We start from the raw sequence: 17,956 nt of genomic DNA, 5'->3' as shown, positions 1-17,956 counted from the left end.
ATAAATCCCTACCGATGTACATACGATTGTGTATTATTTTAACTATAAATGCGCTTGACTTTAAACTATCATCAACAATTGTCCAGCAAACAAACTAGACCCTCTATTCTTTAATTTTCTTATACCATTTTCCTCTGTTCTTTATTTTTCCCGTTATACTCTATTCTAATTTCATATTTTTTTTTCTTTATTTTCCTGTATCTATACCTCCTTTATTCGGAGCAACCCCACCCTAAATATACATATGATACACACGGTCTATAGGTCATCGCTTGTGCCGTGATACATGTTTGCATAACAAACGATGTCCTTGTTCATATTTATAACATTTTAAATGTCCTCCTAATAATACATATAATAGTTGCCACTGGACATTAAACAGCTAACTCTAAATTCATCCGTCATATTCTTAGTTTTGTTATAATGTGTAAATCACACAACATGATGAACAAATAATTATTGCAGATTTTCACTGCTGAAATAATGGGAAATAATTGTAAACAAAACCACTCAATCACATCCCTACGCCACAAAGTCTAGCCTTTTCACATGTAAATAAATTATTTTCATAAATCTATTTTAAAATAATTTTAAACAATTTTAAATCAAACCGTCATTTTTCTTATTTGCCAAAAAAAAAAACAACATCAAACAGTTATTTTCATTTCTTATTTTAAACAGATCGATTGTTTTCAAAGGTCGGTGCCTGACAGCATCTATAAAATCTATCACCATGTTTGCCAATAAGAAAGCTTCATAGAACAGGAAAACAACAATGTCTTATAGAAATACTTCCAGGCCATATTTTCCAATTTCTGTTGTAATGTGGTTTAATGCAAAAAAGGTAACTTCTGAATACTGATTTGTACCCATCAAGCATTTGGGGTTAATAACAAATCTATGGTAGTCTCTTTTTCTTTACTCGCAAAGTATTCGACTAAATCATGTTATATTTATGAAAATTGCTCATTGCTGACGAATGTTAAATATTGATCCCTAGATTTTCAATTGTTTAGTTGTTAGGTTACTGTCTGATCTCGCAAACCTGACATTTTATGGTCATTATGTTTTGCATCCAATTGCACCAATTTATTAAAAAGATATTAACGCGACACCGTACGAGAGTCGTTACTTTACATAAACTACTAGTATTTTTTTTTTCTATAACGAAATACGAAACCACTTCTCGCAATTCGCTTTGGGGTAATTGTGCTTCTCTTTTGACAAAATATGGCCTTGTCTCAAAAACAAAAAGTATAATATAATATAGAGTAATATATAAAACTGGACTAGAGTGAAGAGTTAGGAAGTAGGAATTCCGAATTTTAATTGAATGTTCTAAATCTTTGTGTATTTCTTATAAATGATTGTACAGACTCAAAAAAGTCTTTGTTTTGCTGAAATGAAAGGTCACCGTCACCAGCCAATAGAAGCAAAATGGATATAGTAGATCTTTCTAATTTTGAAAATAATATTTCTGTTGCTTCGTTGATAAAAGGGCACTTAAAAAATAATGAATACTATCCTCAACAGGGTGGCCACAACTGCATACGGGATTGGGTTTAATATTAATAAGGTTTAAATCTGCATTTGAAGAACTGCACCATATTTCTCAACTGTGTATCAATGATATTAAGATTTCTATCACCACAACTTAACTAGGAAGTGCTTACTGTGAATAAATTATTATACTCAGTTTACTATTGCTTACAACAATTTATCACATATAATACCACGTTAACAATTAGGCCCGAGAACACAGTTATTTCGTAGTGCATTTCTTTTAGACAATAAATTCAAATTAAAAAAATTGCACCTGCTCTATCTCAAGAAAGATTTTTACAGTGTAGTGTACTACTATTGGGACAAATAATATCAAAATTATAGAAACTTCTACCAGCTCCAGAGGAGGGGCGACAGCCTTAGGTGCTGTGTGCAAATTTGTGTAGGTCACGTGGTACGATTTTAGCGTCTCTCGACAATTTTGAATCTGGAAAAAGATCGATCTGTTCATGTTTTTATATCAAATATAATCTCTTGCACTCGCAGAAAATATAGAAAGTTTTGAAATAAGAAGATTAATCAATGATAGAAGATCACTTTATATGAAATATTTTCTTTATGTTTTTTATCTTTTAAGTAAATTCTATCAATAAAGAAATGCACTGTAATGGCGGGAAATTTTATTCGATCTCTGCGAAATCACGAGGCACAGATTTTTGTAAATTTTACAAATGTCAGCACGTGAAAAGCATTCAAATTTATGCCAATTAAAGAACACTATTCAAACATTCCAAATCTTCTTAAGTCTCCTTAAGTCTCCAGCCGTTGTTTTGTAATAAGTCGCTAAAATATGATTTCCGGTTAGTAAAATATCAATAATATTTGTCAAATCCGCTAGTAATTATGTTATTTTAGGCATATAAACTCTTATATGTATTTTAATCATTTTGAAAACAAAATGAAAATTTCGTCTTATGAATAACCATCATGACAAATATAGTTTTTTTTTCATAATTGAATCGTGCATTATTTGTGTATTGGATTGCTTAATTGCCTTCTCTCTAGTGTTATCTCTGTTTTGTTAACTGACAAATGACGAAATAATGCAATATTTAAAATTAAGTATTTTACAAAACTTTGTCCCGATTAAAAACTTAAAACCGATTGAATAAATTGAGAATTCAGTGATTATCGATGTCGAAATTAGCCCTTGGTAATAAACAGTCAGTTTGGGTATAAATATGTTTATTGTCAAGAAATAACTAACAAATTTGTTTATTATGTATGTACAAAATATATGTATATTGCATGATCAGCCCTCCTGTATATTACTTGTTTTTTTAATTGATTCAACAAATTTCGTTTGTCCAGGTGTCATTAACGGTGATGTCAACACCACGAGTAGTTTGATATAAATGACACAATACCACCGCGACCGATCGATAATATAAGACAAATCTGCGTGCCGTGTGCAGAGTGTCGTCCCTCCTCTATACCAGCCGTCTAACTCAAAATATTGACAATTCTGTGATAAGGGGGTCTAAAATTCAGTTTGACAGCTTCAGACGTACTAATTTTTTACCTATTTTAACTGGTCCAAATCACTCCTTCACATAAAGATTCAGCACCCAAATTGTTTTAACATGTAATTTCATCCCCCTTCTTGATATTTCATGCATTAAATTTCAAGAACTAAATTGGGAAAGTATATCCAAAAAAAAAAATGCAAGTTATACACTGTTCACACTAGGGACTATATTCGTAGAGTGACGGTGTTTGACAGTCTGAAGGAGACAGCATCAAGGATTTAATAAGGCAAAGCTTTTGTTGTACTCAATCTTACTTTAAGTTTTCTTTATTATATTTAATAGATATATATCCGAGAAACGATAATGTAATTTTCTTTTTTATATCAAACCTGATCATCTATGATATATATATGGAACTTTTTAACGACCTTGGCTGGCTATACAGCCCTTGCACGGTCGGTTCATCTATGATGATGATGGGAGTTTTTAACGACCTTGACTGGCTATACAGCCCTCGCACGGTCGGTGTGCAAATGATGTCATCTATAATACAACAAATGGAAGTTTTTTAACGACCTTGACTGGCTATACAGCCCTTGCACGGTCGGTCATCTATAATGGGATATTACGACTTTTTATACATATTGATAGTTTAATCAATATCTGATTGGTTGAGACTATCCCACGTGTCGTTGAACAAATCTTCATATTCCATTCTGAGGATCATATTCCCCTCTGAAATGTCGGGATTACATACGCGCGGTTAATGTACATAACGTTTTGAACTTCTTATTCTTCTTAAAATAGCGATAGCAATAATCATTATCATGTTAAAATTTATTTCAGACGATGAAACAAAAAGACTTATAATTAAATTTTGATCCGTACTGTTTATCAATGGGTATGTCGTGTTTTGTTTAACTTATAAAAACAAGCGGATAAGAAAACAAAATGTATGCAAAATAATATTTAATGTATTGATAGTAAACAAACCATAGGCAGTGGAATAAAACATTAATTTCCCTTTGTTTCGGGAGATATGAAGATTTGCTCACCCTCGAAAAATCAGAGTTCCCTCGGGCAGAGCCCTCGTGAAATATGAATATTCTTGGGTGAACAAATCTTCATATCTCCCTCAGACACGGGAAATAAATGTATAATGTCTAATGAGAGAATTTAACCAGAGACTGAATAACGTAGAAATAACAAATTGAAGGTCACTGTACGGCCTTCAACAATGAGCAAAATCCATACAGCATAGTAAGATATTAAAGACTCCGAAATGACAAATGTAAAATACACTCAACACTGTTCAAACATCACCGCACGTCAAACTTTGAACAACAGAAAAACTTGATTGGACATTGGTGACAATTTGTCACGCCCTCATGAATTGGCGTACATGTACGTCCTATCAAATACCTTCAGAAAGCTTCCATTGAAATTATTTTACACACAAGTAACTGTGTATTTTACTGATTTTCTTAATAAAAAAAAAAATGTATTTAGCGTTAAATGTGCAATGAAGCCACGGATTCGTAATCTTCAAAAAATAGTTCAGAAACGGTTGATAAAATGTGGAATGTCTGAATAGAAATATAACAATTATGTCCAGTGCGCGTTTATAAAATGGACTCTATTTGGACATTTTAAGATACTATAAGTACTTGTTTTATGTGTATAGAATTTTAGAGGTCAATACGACTTTTCATAAGTTGGGTTTTCAATTTTAATAAAAAATGAGTTGGGTTTTCTTCTTTTCTTTAAATTTATATCATGATTCTTTGATATTTCCCATTATCTACTGAATATTTTTTAAGATGAATAATTCAAAATTTGTATACCAAACATTTTTAATTTTACTCTGCGTTTATAAATAGCATTGAAAGTACAACATCTTATAAACGATAAACATTGATAGAGAGTTGTCTCATTGGCACTCATACCACATCTTCCTATATCTATTAACAATCGAAACCCCTGAAATATCGTCTCATGACAAGCACGAAAAATGGCGAAACTGAACTTCCAACAGCGGGCGATGATTTTTAATTATACAATATTCTTTCAATGGATTTTTTAAATGCAATGTAGAAATTATCAATTAAGACATTTTTTATCCCTTTTGAAATTACTTAATCGAATATGAAGTCACATGCACGAAGAAGTTTGTCTGACGTGAAAATACGTAAGTCCCGTATCTCACGGCTACATGGACACACACAGTGTACTGATCTTAATAATATATTAATGTTTGCAAATTCTTTGTAAGAAGAAAGACCTTTTAATTTTATATCACAATAAGCATATCTAAAGTAAGTCGTCACGTAGCTCATTTATGAAGAAATGTCAAACTGCCAATAATACTGCTAGTTTGTACTCTATTGTTGGAGGACAACTGATTCAAAATAAGGGAGCTATCATTTATTTTTAGGGGCGGGGGCTGGGGGCTGGGGAGGGGGGGGGGGCTAGTATGAAACTTGAAAAAAGGCATGACAGGAGTTTAGAGAAAAAAAGGCAGGATGGGCATCTTGCCAAAAAGAAAAAGGCATGATGACTTTATGTAAAACAAGTCAGGAAAAATTAATAACTAAGAAAGGAAGGACCGAATAGAGTGTAAAATAAAAAAGCAGGACTATATTTACATTGAGTTTACATTTAAAGAAAAATGCAAGACAACATTTTTCATCATATTACGCGTCATTGATAATCTGATCACTACAACGTTTTTACAAAATATTCGTTCCCGTGAAAACTAAGATTTGTTAAACTTTCAAATTTCATCGAGGTCTCTTCTCAGGATATAACGGCCATCTGTATGTTGGCTTTAAAGTCGACAAGATAACAGGTCAATATATTAATGTATTCAAGTGAATTTAAGATTTGTTGCAATTCTAAAGTACAATGGGTAAATCAATCTCATCTTTGATGTGCCACATGGGCATCCCTATAAACATGATAAAGTAAGACAGTCCATGCGTGACCCATAGCATTAGATATTTTATTCATTTCATTGGATATTTTCTATCACAATCCAGGTAAGCTAATAACCTATATCATTTACGTGTCTGAAGACGAATTTGTATTTAACATTGTGTTTGATTTTAATTTCTGAAAATTAAACTAAACTCTAGAACAGACCTTTTATGAACGTCGGGTTGGGACTTTATTATATGTGTGAATTCGGTTTTTACACGTATTAAACTCTGGAATATATCAAGGATTTGTCTCACTATACAAATCCTTGAATATATGATGAAACTTTTCGGGATTCGGGAAAAAATGCTTCAACACTCGTGAGGAAAACAAATAAAAAGAATCATTCTGTATCATAATTTTAATTTGTTAAATATTTGCAACTCTTAAAAAATTTCAAAACCAGCTGATTTTTTTTGTATTTCTTCATGTTGAATAACTTTTAAAAAAAATGGGCAGTGTGGCGGATTTACCGGGGGCACAGGGGGCACGTGCCCCCAGTCCAGGTCACCAATACATTTTCTAACATGATTATATTGCTACTGAATCTGCTTATCTAGAGTGGAAATTAATCACAGCTAGATTGACTTCTAAACTAGCCGTTAATTAACCCCAGCTTCAACATGCGTGATTATGACAAGTTATCGGTGGGTCTGTAAATTTTGACACGTGTGTGTTATGTCTCATTTTAAAAGATATGATCAAGGAGGTTATATGAGATCTTATAACCTCTGTGGCATCGTTAAAGTCCACAATTCCTCTAAAGTCCACAACACCGCTAAAGTCCACAACAAATTTCCGCTAAAGTCCACAACGCAGTTAAAGTCCACAAACTTTCCGCTAAAGTCCACACGATGACCTCCGCTAAAGTCCACAAAATGACCTCCGCTAAAGTCCACAAAAAAACACCGTTAAAGTCCACACAACTTTTTTTATTATTATTAAAAAAACAATTCGCTTTTTTTAATCCCGATGGTATAGATCTAATAAAAAGCATGGACTTCTCTCCTTGATTTGATGTACATGTTGATTGGAAAAGTACGAATATTTTTATTGGTTTTTAATACAATATCATCCCCTGACCAGGAAAGAAATTAGTAACCAAAATCTAAGTTTTAAATAAATATGTACAAATAAATGTTTAGTGCCAAGAATATAAGTATCGATGTATGGGATAAGTCTTTATAACAAAATTCTCACATTATCAGTTTTATAAACTAAATGTCGTATTTTCTTTTCACTCCTATTTTCAAAGGAAACCAATAATTTGTTTAAAAAAAAACTGTCCCCCCCCCCCTCTTTCCACAAAAAAATAATTTGGTTGTCATTGTTTCTAATTAAAACGCAATTGCATTTTATAGAAGATAATCTGGAACTAATACGTTTATCTATTAGTTCCAGCATACAGTAATATGACTGTATATTTTTTCCTGTTTCAGTTACAATGTACGTATATGTATGAGGCTAGGAAAAGGTTATCATTTATGAGGATATGAATGGGGTCAGAGATATATAATATATGTCTCTGATGGGATTTAAAGAACAGAGACTCATGGGACCAATAGATATAAATAAATATAGATAACAGAATAAAGAAGTGATTGTTTGTTGCTTAACGTCTAGTGGCAAAAATCACATGTATGCTTAGGACAATTATTATACAGATTAATTGGCAGAAGAATAAAGAAAACTGAAATGGTAAAAAAAATAAGAGATATAGAACTATAGAAACGACGATCTGACCCCCCCCCCCCCCTCCCACACACACACACACACACACACTACCACAACCATTTTTTATCAAAGTGCAATTGTGTCTGTATCAAGTTAGATAAATATAATCCAATTTCTGGACGTACATATGTCGGGGTTTAGGCTATTTCATTCGATAGTAGTAGATGGAAAAAAAAAGAATTTTCTGGTTATATCTATTTATAACTGAAAAAGTGGCATTAAATCGTAGAGGCAGTCCCTCTTTATGTGAAGAATAGAACATATTGAGCTTTCTGGATTTTCTTCTGTCCATTAGTAAATGTGGGCCTGTACCACTTAAAATATATAACTTCCGGACTAGCAAACACGGACAACCCAGTTACTAATCTTCCTGCTTCCAACTAAACGTCATGTTCTAGATTGTCGGAATCTTGTTGAGTACAGCCATCCCATAACTCACATTCATATTCCATAATTTATCTTATAAGTGTTAAGTTTATACGATTAAGATAATTTCTAGTCAATACATATTTCAATTCTTTTTTAGAAATTTAATCTTGTGCTTGCACAATTTAAAACGTTTTCTATATGTGTATAGAATTTACCATTGGAATCAAAAGTAATCCCTAAGTGTTTATGACAGGAGACAATTCTTTTACTTGATTTTGAAGTTCTATTTTAATATCATCTGGGAAAGAATTACAGGAGAATAGCATAGTAATTGCCTTGTTAGGATTAAAATCAATAAGCCAATCTTTAGACGATGCTGAAATTTGTTCTAAATCGCTATTAAAGACATCCTCTATTGTGTAAGGACTATACTACTTAAATTAGAAAGGGATGTTTCATCAGCAGACAATCGAGTTAGACTTATCAAATTACCAGTTATCTCATATACATCAATAAGGAATAGTACGGAACCTAATACAGAGCCTTGTGGAACTCCTGCATTAGTATTCTAAAAAGGCGAATATGAACTTGAAACAAAAACGCTTTCTTGTATATTTGAAATATAACTAATTAAGTGATTAAATACATTTTAAATACAATTTTTTCAAATACTTTTCCCACTGTTGATAATAATGAGATTGGTCTATAATTTGAAATCAGTGATTTGAAGCACAAATAAATTTTCATACATTGTCAGATCAAAATATCTTAAAAACCCCAGTCCAGAGATACCTTGGTATATTCGACTGAATATACCAATTCGATAATTTTACATTCGAACTTGTTACGTAATAAGATCTGTGTCCAGGTAAAAAGAACCAGCAGATGATATATATTCTTAAGTGTTTATCACCTTCCATTATACATCTGACGATGACATTTAGCTTTAGGGCCATTTTGTTTGAAACATCATTTTAAAGGTAAACTGATAAGCATAACGTCCTCGCAATTTCTTGTTCAGATCCAGGGACACAGGTGTCAGAATGAATAAGAAAACACTAAATTCTTAAATAATGTATTGTAAAATGGACAGCAAGCACATTTTGATAGACTAGTGTACTAATAGATTTTCTTGTGTATTTTCTATGTTCTGGAAACTTCAACATCCCATCAAAAATACTTAAATTAAAGTCTTAAGTTTAATTAAATGTTTGTTTTTTAAATATTATTTGCAAGGCTGCATGAACATTGCACCTATCGTTTTTCGTATATTTCTTTTCCGCCATGCATAAGTTTAATGTTTACTGTGACTTCTATAATGCTTGAAAAATGATGCAATTATATTATCAATCTAAAAATATTAATCGTGAACAACAACAAAAATAAATTATATATTAAATGACTAAAGCAATTTAAAATTCTAAAGGATATTGTTACAATATTGCCAAAAACTGAGACTTCTAAAGATATAAGAAGATGTGGTATGAGTGCCAATGAGACAACTCTCCATCCAAGTCAAAATTTAAAAAAGTAAACCATTATAGGTCAAAGTACGGTCTTCAACACGGAGCCTTGGCTCACACCGAACAGTAAGCTACATAAAGGGCCCCAAAAATTACTAGTGTAAAACCATTCAAACGGGAAAACTAACGGTCTAATCTATATAAACAAACTGTTATAGTAGTCTCAGCCGAAAACAATACGAAATTGATAAGCAAGTATGACAAACCAATCAAAAAAATTGTTGTTTGGGATTATTCATGGTTGACTAGTTCTATATTAACCAGTGGCACGTGTCCTAATTATTAAGAAAAGGGACAGAAAAGTATTAAACAGAAATAACCGGTTTTTCAAAACCATATTTTCAAAATTCACTGCATGATTTAAACAGCTTAAAAGTGTTTCATTTATTTTATCTGTGAGCGTATACGAAAATTTGATAGCAAGTTAAACTTCAATGTACATGAATTACGAGTATTAGATTTCTTGTGAAATTGATCGATGAGCGGCTTTTTACAAATACCGAACAAAAGAAATTCAAATACTGCGTAAACGTCAATTAATGGACAAGCAACCCAACGAGAAAAATAAAATTTAAGAGGCATCTATAACTAGTTTTGAGTTGGAGAAATCATTCAATGCCATATGATTCTATTTAGGTTTATGCGTTTTTCGATTTACGAATAAGTCAATTAGAAAAAAAATAAGTAATTGAAGCCAAAAAAGAAGACACAAAAGATACATGAAATAAAGTAATAACATAAGTTTACAAATACGTACCTAGGTGCATTTAATAAAGCAACATTTGAACTTATTATAGAAAAAGGAGAAATTAAATGGAAACATAATGCGCGCTGTTAAATCATGCTTTGCAAGGCTGTTTAGAGATGACTCGTGCACAATCATTTTGAATGGTGAATAAGATCACATACATGCATTAAGCACTCAGAAACTAGCCCGTAAATAACTAGGAGGAGGGAATCCAGTTATTAATTAAACATCAAAACGGTGTGCAGAAATACCGCAAAGGACTTCTAAGTGCACTAAGACTAACGTGTTTGCACTAAGGACACGAACACGATGTTTTAAGACCACAAAGAACATGGATAAAAGAAGATATGAGTATATAACTCATAAATATAAAGTTTGGTGTGAATAGATTTTATTTTTTTGAAGTTAAATGACTTTGTAATCAGCGCGTGCCACTGGTACAAATCCAGGATAGTTTAAGAAAGTTTTTAAAAAATTTAAAACTTTTAACCACAGAGTGAAAATAATATTAGCTGGCAGAAAACTCCATTTATAAATAAAATACGATTTATTCTTCAAAATTTACTTCTGGATACTATTTTGTGATCATAAACAAGCTTCTATCCAAGTTTGGTAGAAATCCGGGATATTTTCAGAAAGTTATTTAAATTTCAAAAACTTTAACCACAGAATGAATGTAATGTTAACTGAGAGAGAAAAAGCCCATTTATACATGTAAGTAAAACACAGATAACCAGGATTTTTTTTCCAAACTTTACTTCTGGATACTATCTTATGATCATAAACATTCTTCTGTTGGTAGAAATCCTGGATAGTTTAAGAAAGTAATTAAAATTTAAAAAACTTTAACCACAGAGTGAGTATGTGGATGTCGCTAGCCGACGCCGACGACGGAATGTAGGATCGCTATACGTCTCGCTTTTGCGACAAAAGTCGCAGGCTCGACAAAAATGTAATAAACTGTTATACTTTGAACAGTCATGTGTATGTAATGTGCTGGTAAACAAGTATATACATTCTAAAATATTTTTTAATAAAAAAATACTAGAGAACTATAAAAAAGTGAAGTTTACAAACAACCAAGAGAAATTAAAAGGAAAAAAAAAAAAAATAGTAGAACATACATTATTACATTGAACTAAAAAATATAACAGTCAGAAAAACAAAAGAAATACGACAGTAACAAACAGACGAAAAAAATCAGAGACAATTGAAATATCATAAACATGTTAATTTAAAATACAAGCGGATTCAAAACGGGTCAAGGTTGAACTAACATGAATTGCTATCGATTACACAGGTGACAATCAACAGAGGGTGGCGCGTGTCGATAAAACATTAAATAAATTTATAATTACCGGGTACTAAAGATATGATTATAAAATTTGAAATTATATTCCTTCTATGTGCCATGTTTTTTGTGTCAATTCTATCATTCCATCAGGACTGGTCCTTAGTGCAATATTTTGTTCTTAGTAAACAAGTAGAAATACCGCAAAGGGCCTCCTTAGTGCACTAAGAACAACAAATTGCAAATAAGTCTATAACATTTGCGCAATTACATGCTTGTTTTATTGGCGCAAATGAATGCTGCAGTTTTTAAAATAAAGTGATACGAAAAAAGAATTAGCGTAATTAATTTGCGGCGCAAATTAATTCTTTTTCAGCGAAATTGGATATCGGCCTTCAAAACACCGTGTGTACACTAACAAAACAATATTCATCTTTTACGCTGTCTAGCCTGAAAATAAAAGTTTTGGCAATTTGTGTAGGATTTTAATTTTAGAATGTAATGAACAAGTAAGAAGATCGTTAAAAACCTTAAGTGATTTGGAAAATGATCTATGCACGATAAAAGGAAATAGTTTGGTGCGTCGATATGAAATTTCATAGAGGCATGTGATATTTGTAAAGTTTTAAGTCTTTCAATAACAACCATTTGTGGAAGCGGTTATTTCGATCCTTCAAATATGTGTAAATTAATTAAAATTTATTTTATTTAGTCTCTTTCATATATACAACTGCAGTATGTTTATAAATACTGTAGATTTGTATTTGATCATCGATTGCATGCATAACGTCCAGTGACAAATATTTCATGTATTCGTACACAGAACAAATCAACAACTTTTAGAATACAATTGATTGGTTATTAAAGGTAAATGATTTGCGTTAAAATTGGTGAAACTTGGCCAGAAGCTTACCTCTAAAATAAAGAAATATAAAAAAACGGTAGAGTTATTTTTTTAATTCTGTATTTTACTCATACATGGACTTAAGCACTGTTTACAGTCAAAATAACAGTTTTAACACCGACAGCAGGAATCACAAGCGACGCTGGTTCCATAGAAGTCTTCAACGAATTTTTATATATCCCTGGCAATTTTCGGTTTATATCAGACTGTGACATTGAGGGGAACAAATACCATGGATGTCTTGTCTTTTCTTTAAATACATTTAAATATAAAACGTGTATCTCATATAAAGCCTCATTTATAGAACATTATATATAATTTATTGTTTCAAGGAAATATTTGGCGGAGGAGAGAGAGAGAAAGAGAGAGACTTATTTCGCGGTATTTCAAATTGGTCTCATGTTATTCATGTCAAAATGTGGTGTAAGGAAATGTTTCCCCTTCGTTTTATATAGCAGGGTATTCTATAATGATATTAGTTGCAGATTTTTTTTCTATCGGTAAGATATGGTTTACAGTTCGAAATCTACGTTAAGTTAAAGTACATTTAAAGTAACGTTTCTCAATCAAGATAAAACGTTTACAACCAATACTATTTTTACGACTAAATATGTTTTATGTAAATAAATAGTTCACGTTTCAATTAACTAAGGGTATTGTATAGGTTAGTTTTTTTTTAACATTTTATAAGATCGAATTTGAAATGATTCAAAATTACAAAAAGACATCAAGAACTACGCAGTTAGTATGAAACAAAATATATAATAAATAAGATAACTTATTTGCTTTAATTAACAAGTGAAATGTTTCCAATCCAATCTTTCCAATCTAATATAGTCCAAAGGGTGACAAAAGGATATAAATATGGTCACTAAAGGTTTTCTTAAGGCTGGCAGTACAAAAAACTTGCCAAAGTGGGGGCATCCGTTTGGTTGTTTGGGATATACAAGTACGCAACCAACTTTCAATCAATCCAAACTAATAATTGTTTTTTTTTATCCCGCATCTTTTTATATTAATTTATTTTAACTCAAAATAATAATTGAAATAACTTTCTGAAATAAAACCCTAACATATATCAGACGCTTAACAAAACGATAAACCATACGATAGATGAAACGCTTAACGATATCATATACCATACGATAAACGCAACGCTAAACGCTAAACCATACCATGTACCATACGACAAATAAAACGCTTAACGATACCATGAACCATACGATATACAAATCCCTAAACGATGACATTTACCATACGATGAACGAACGATGAACGAACGCTGACCGAACGTTGTACGGACGCTATACGAATGATATACGAACGATGACCGAACTCTATACGAACGATTCCCGAACGCTGTACGTACGATTCCCGAATGAAAAAAGTGTTAACTTTTACGTTACAGGGACTGTAAATACAAACTACATAATTCTTTGTTATCGACTAAGCATACAATACCTGGGCAACCTGGTTCACATTCTTCTTCATCCTTTAAGAAAGGAAACAATAGGTTAATTTTTGTTTTACGTTACATCATATCACTCACACGATAATTTAACACTTAAAATGTAATCAGTTAATTAAGATAATCAATCTCATAATCATTAATCATTACTATTCTGATTTTGTTTTGTGTGTTACTTAACTTGCTATTGTAAATAGTTGTTCGTTTTTATATACCTCATTTTGCTTCGAAACACATAATTTAACATAAACTTTCGTTTTCATTTCTTATTAAGCTTCAGATTTAAAACAAACCATGAAAACCGCAATAGAAGCACGATAAACATGTCACGAAAAGACGCTTATTTTACTTATGTTGGTAGAATTTCTCTCAGTTTTAATTATAAACACAGGTTGTTCATTTTTTATGAATTGCACATATTTTGCATTCACAAAAGTCTAAATTAAAAAAATTTGAATATAAAGTTTTGCGTTTTTGTCACCCTTTCACGTGAAAGGAGACAATGAAAATATAGTTGATTAATTGAGTTATCGGAAAGAGATCCTTTAACAACAAATCGGACGAATATGTTTGCCTTTCTTTTAATCCGCCATGCTGTTATAAGAAATTTGTTTATTATTTGACTAACAAATTTGTTTGGGAAAAGGCTGAAACGAATACACATGTCATCAAATGCAACTTTTAAGTGTTGTGGAACCATCTGTATTTTCGTTTCAAATCAATTTTTTTCAAATCAGATTTTTAAATTTGACCAGAAACGAACACTTTTCAACTAACTTGTAAATACCTTTCTGGCAAACCACGATGTGATTGTGTGTATATTGTGTTCAATGGCATGCTCAGGACATGTCCATATTTTGTCAATTTTGGTTAGTCTTGGTAACGGTAGGATACATGGGTTATCCGGTGAGTTACAACATATTCTGGTGATAAAGGATGCATCACTGTTGTGACTCTGATCGCTACTTGTTTTGATATACAACTGACTGATTTTCTCCAATGCAGATACTAAACATTCGTTTACACTGGACGCCATATCCCTCATTATAAGCGTGTTTGTTTCAGCATGAACGAGACGGACAACAATCATCTCATCTTCGCAGAGAACATACATATCTACTGAAGGATCAACAGTGAAAACCCCTGCCCTATGGAACAGCATGTCCCTGTTGGTTTCTCCATATGTCTTCACCGCCCAAACATACAGGCAGTAACTGATAAATCTAAACGATAATGCCGGGGGTATCATCATGGAAGACGCTAGAAAGGCTATGGCAATATTTCGTTTGGTGATGTCAGTGGATTGAAGGTATCCAGAATCATCTATAGCTCGTACCATACTTGCGATATAATAAAAGTCAGCAGGTATGCGGTTGTGATCAGAGCCGTATCTCTTTGGTTCAACCAATATATCAAGATGGGTCATGACATTTAATAGATAATCTTTGTCTTCGTAAAATTGTACATACTTCTTTCCCTTCCAAACGCCTTCTATTGCTTGTTTTGATACCACCCCTGTCTTTCCCATTGCATTCCATAATTCTTCTCTTTTCTTGTCTCCTTCACAAAATTGCCTATCTGTAACAATTGATTTGAATGCATCTATAAGAAGAGTGGGAGACAAAATGATACGGTCGTCCAATTTATGTTCATCGAAGTACAATAACTTGCCAATAGAATGTTGAAATTTCAGAAATACCTTCAATTCAGCTTCTGACAACGGTCTAATAGGCTGCAATGAGTTTATTTTCATTAGATGACCAAGTGTAATTAGAGGGATGTTGCGTCTGATCAACGATGCAAATTCTAACTCTAACGGGATAAAGCATTTTGGAAGGGGTTCTCCCCATGTTGGTTGCCTCTCTGATTCCCTGATGATAGCAACCTTAATCTTCGCCATTTCTGGGTCATATTTGTCTTTAGCGTTTACAAATATTTCATCATCAATTACCAATTGTTGAAACAATGGACTTTTGTGAAACATTTTGTAGATTTCTCCAAATATGTCATGTCGTCTTTGTTCAACTTCATTCTGAAAAAAAAAACATCAATATAATATTTTCCCACCTATATTTATATTAATCAATATTTTTTTTTTAAATATTTTTATAAAACAATTAATTGAAGATATGTATGTTGCATATATACCAAATAATTACATTATTGCAATCAAACCATTGCGTGAGTTTACAACGTTACATTCTGATTCAAATGACATATAAATGAAAACGTATTGCATCCTCTTTTTATTAGATTATAAGACATTATTCAAATCCAAACAGTCCATCGTTTCAATTGTAGAAATGTACTACATCATACTTACAGCTTTTACCTGATCTTTGTGAGTTAAAACAACCATTACTTTAGGAAATCCCTGAATGCTTCCTTTACAGTATGTAATAATGGTGTTGATCCAGAATAACAGATAATCTGAAGGAATAAACAAAATAAAAACGTTGAATACATAAGGGGAAAAGTATCAACGTCATTAATATGTATAACTTCTCGAAATGTACTGTTTAAATAAATTGAGGGCTTATCTTCGATAATGGCCTAACATTTGAGGGTGTTTAAGTTAACAAGCGTATTTTCTTTAACCTGTTTGGAAATGTTGTTTATCTTGTTTACTTTTGTTTCACAACAGTGTGTTTTTAAAATGTATGTATGTTTATACATACCTCTTGAGGTTTTATGTCCACTCTTTCCTGGAAGGTATTGTTCATACGGACAAGGATCATCGAGTTTTTTACTTCCATCTAATACAATTATATAAATAGCTCTGTATGTCAGAAATGTCTGATGAGTTGAATAGAAAACATCCTGCCCTCCAAAATCCCAGACCATTATTGGGGCTATATTTTTGTTGTGTAACTTCTTTTTTCCGACTTTAGAAGACTTCTTTAAGAATTTATCCTTCGTGATTGACACTTTAACCTCTTTTACTTGTTTGGTAATGCCAAAGAATTGTTTTAGCTTTCTGATAACTCCAGGTTCAGTAACAGTTTCTATATGCAAATCACCAGTGACACCTGATTTTATAGAAGCATCATTAGAATCGTTCATTGGTTTGAATTTATCAAACGAAGCTTCACATATTTGTTTATCATTCGCAGCATCAGTATTTTCGTTTACAGTTGTATAATTTTGTGCGACTTGTTCGTTCCTATTGATAGAGCCACCTTCACTTTTTCCACCACAAACTAATCTCTCTGATTCCCTTTCTGAACAAGAGCGTGTAGCTAGCACAGCTGTCTCATACGCATCATCGTTGTCTTGTATTTTCGATTTCTGTCCTGATACATGACCTAATAATTTCTTGTTCATATTTATTCCCATACTACCAGCATAATCAGGTAAGGTTTGAAAGTGATGTTCAGACAGGGTTTTGACATTTTCATATTTTGTCATGGAGCTTTTAGTGGATGACGAGGCATCTAACCATGGTGATTCATTTAATTTACAATTTAGATCTCCTTCGTTGGCCCATAATGATGCGTCCTCCGTCACATCTGATACATCTTGACTGGTTGACGTTGTATCTGGTAACTTAACATTCTTTTTTCGTTTGTCTTCTCGTAAAAGGGATCTGCTAACGGTGATTTCTTCCAGGGAAAAATCTAATTGAGAAATTATTCAAAACTATTCATTATATATTAGATATGTTGGCAACGTTCAATAAACATGTAACTTTAAAAACATGAAGCAAATACGTAATTGTATACGTATGCACTCAATTTATCAGCGACAATTCTATGTGTTTTACGGCAATAATTAACATTTTGATTACTTTTAATTTCAATTACAAACAACGTTGCTGCCTTATACCTCACATAACTAATTTTATGAGACTATAATAACTTGTGAAATGTGTCTATAACGTTATTTGCAAAATAGGCAAGACAATGTAATAA

General features: G+C 32.1%; 1 protein-coding gene across 1 annotated transcript; it reads right to left on the bottom strand.

Moving 5' to 3' along the window:
• Positions 1 to 14,817: 14,817 nt before the first annotated feature.
• Positions 14,818 to 17,658, bottom strand: LOC127718637 (uncharacterized). The gene is made up of 3 exons (XM_052224688.1): positions 16,724 to 17,658; positions 16,369 to 16,475; positions 14,818 to 16,077 (listed from the first exon to the last, which is right to left on the bottom strand). The coding sequence occupies exons 1-3, from the start codon at positions 17,451 to 17,453 to the stop codon at positions 14,818 to 14,820; spliced, it is 2,097 nt and encodes a 698-aa protein (XP_052080648.1). The 5' UTR covers positions 17,454 to 17,658.
• Positions 17,659 to 17,956: the final 298 nt, after the last annotated feature.

The sequence above is a fragment of the Mytilus californianus genome, unplaced genomic scaffold, assembly GCF_021869535.1.
Source record: "Mytilus californianus isolate M0D057914Y unplaced genomic scaffold, xbMytCali1.0.p SCAF_10, whole genome shotgun sequence".
Classification (NCBI taxonomy): Eukaryota; Metazoa; Mollusca; class Bivalvia; order Mytilida; family Mytilidae; genus Mytilus; species Mytilus californianus.
This window is presented reverse-complemented; position numbering and strand designations above follow the sequence as displayed.

Excerpts from the sequence above, each read along its gene's own strand:
- LOC127718637 (XM_052224688.1), bottom strand. The coding sequence starts at position 17,453 with ATGACAAAATATGAAAATGTCAAAACCCTGTCTGAACATCACTTTCAA. Across the intron at positions 16,476-16,723 it reads TGGACATAAAACCTCAAGAG|ATTATCTGTTATTCTGGATC; the intron begins GTATGTATAAAC and ends TTATTCCTTCAG. Across the intron at positions 16,078-16,368 it reads ACAAAGATCAGGTAAAAGCT|AATGAAGTTGAACAAAGACG; the intron begins GTAAGTATGATG and ends TTTTTTTTTCAG.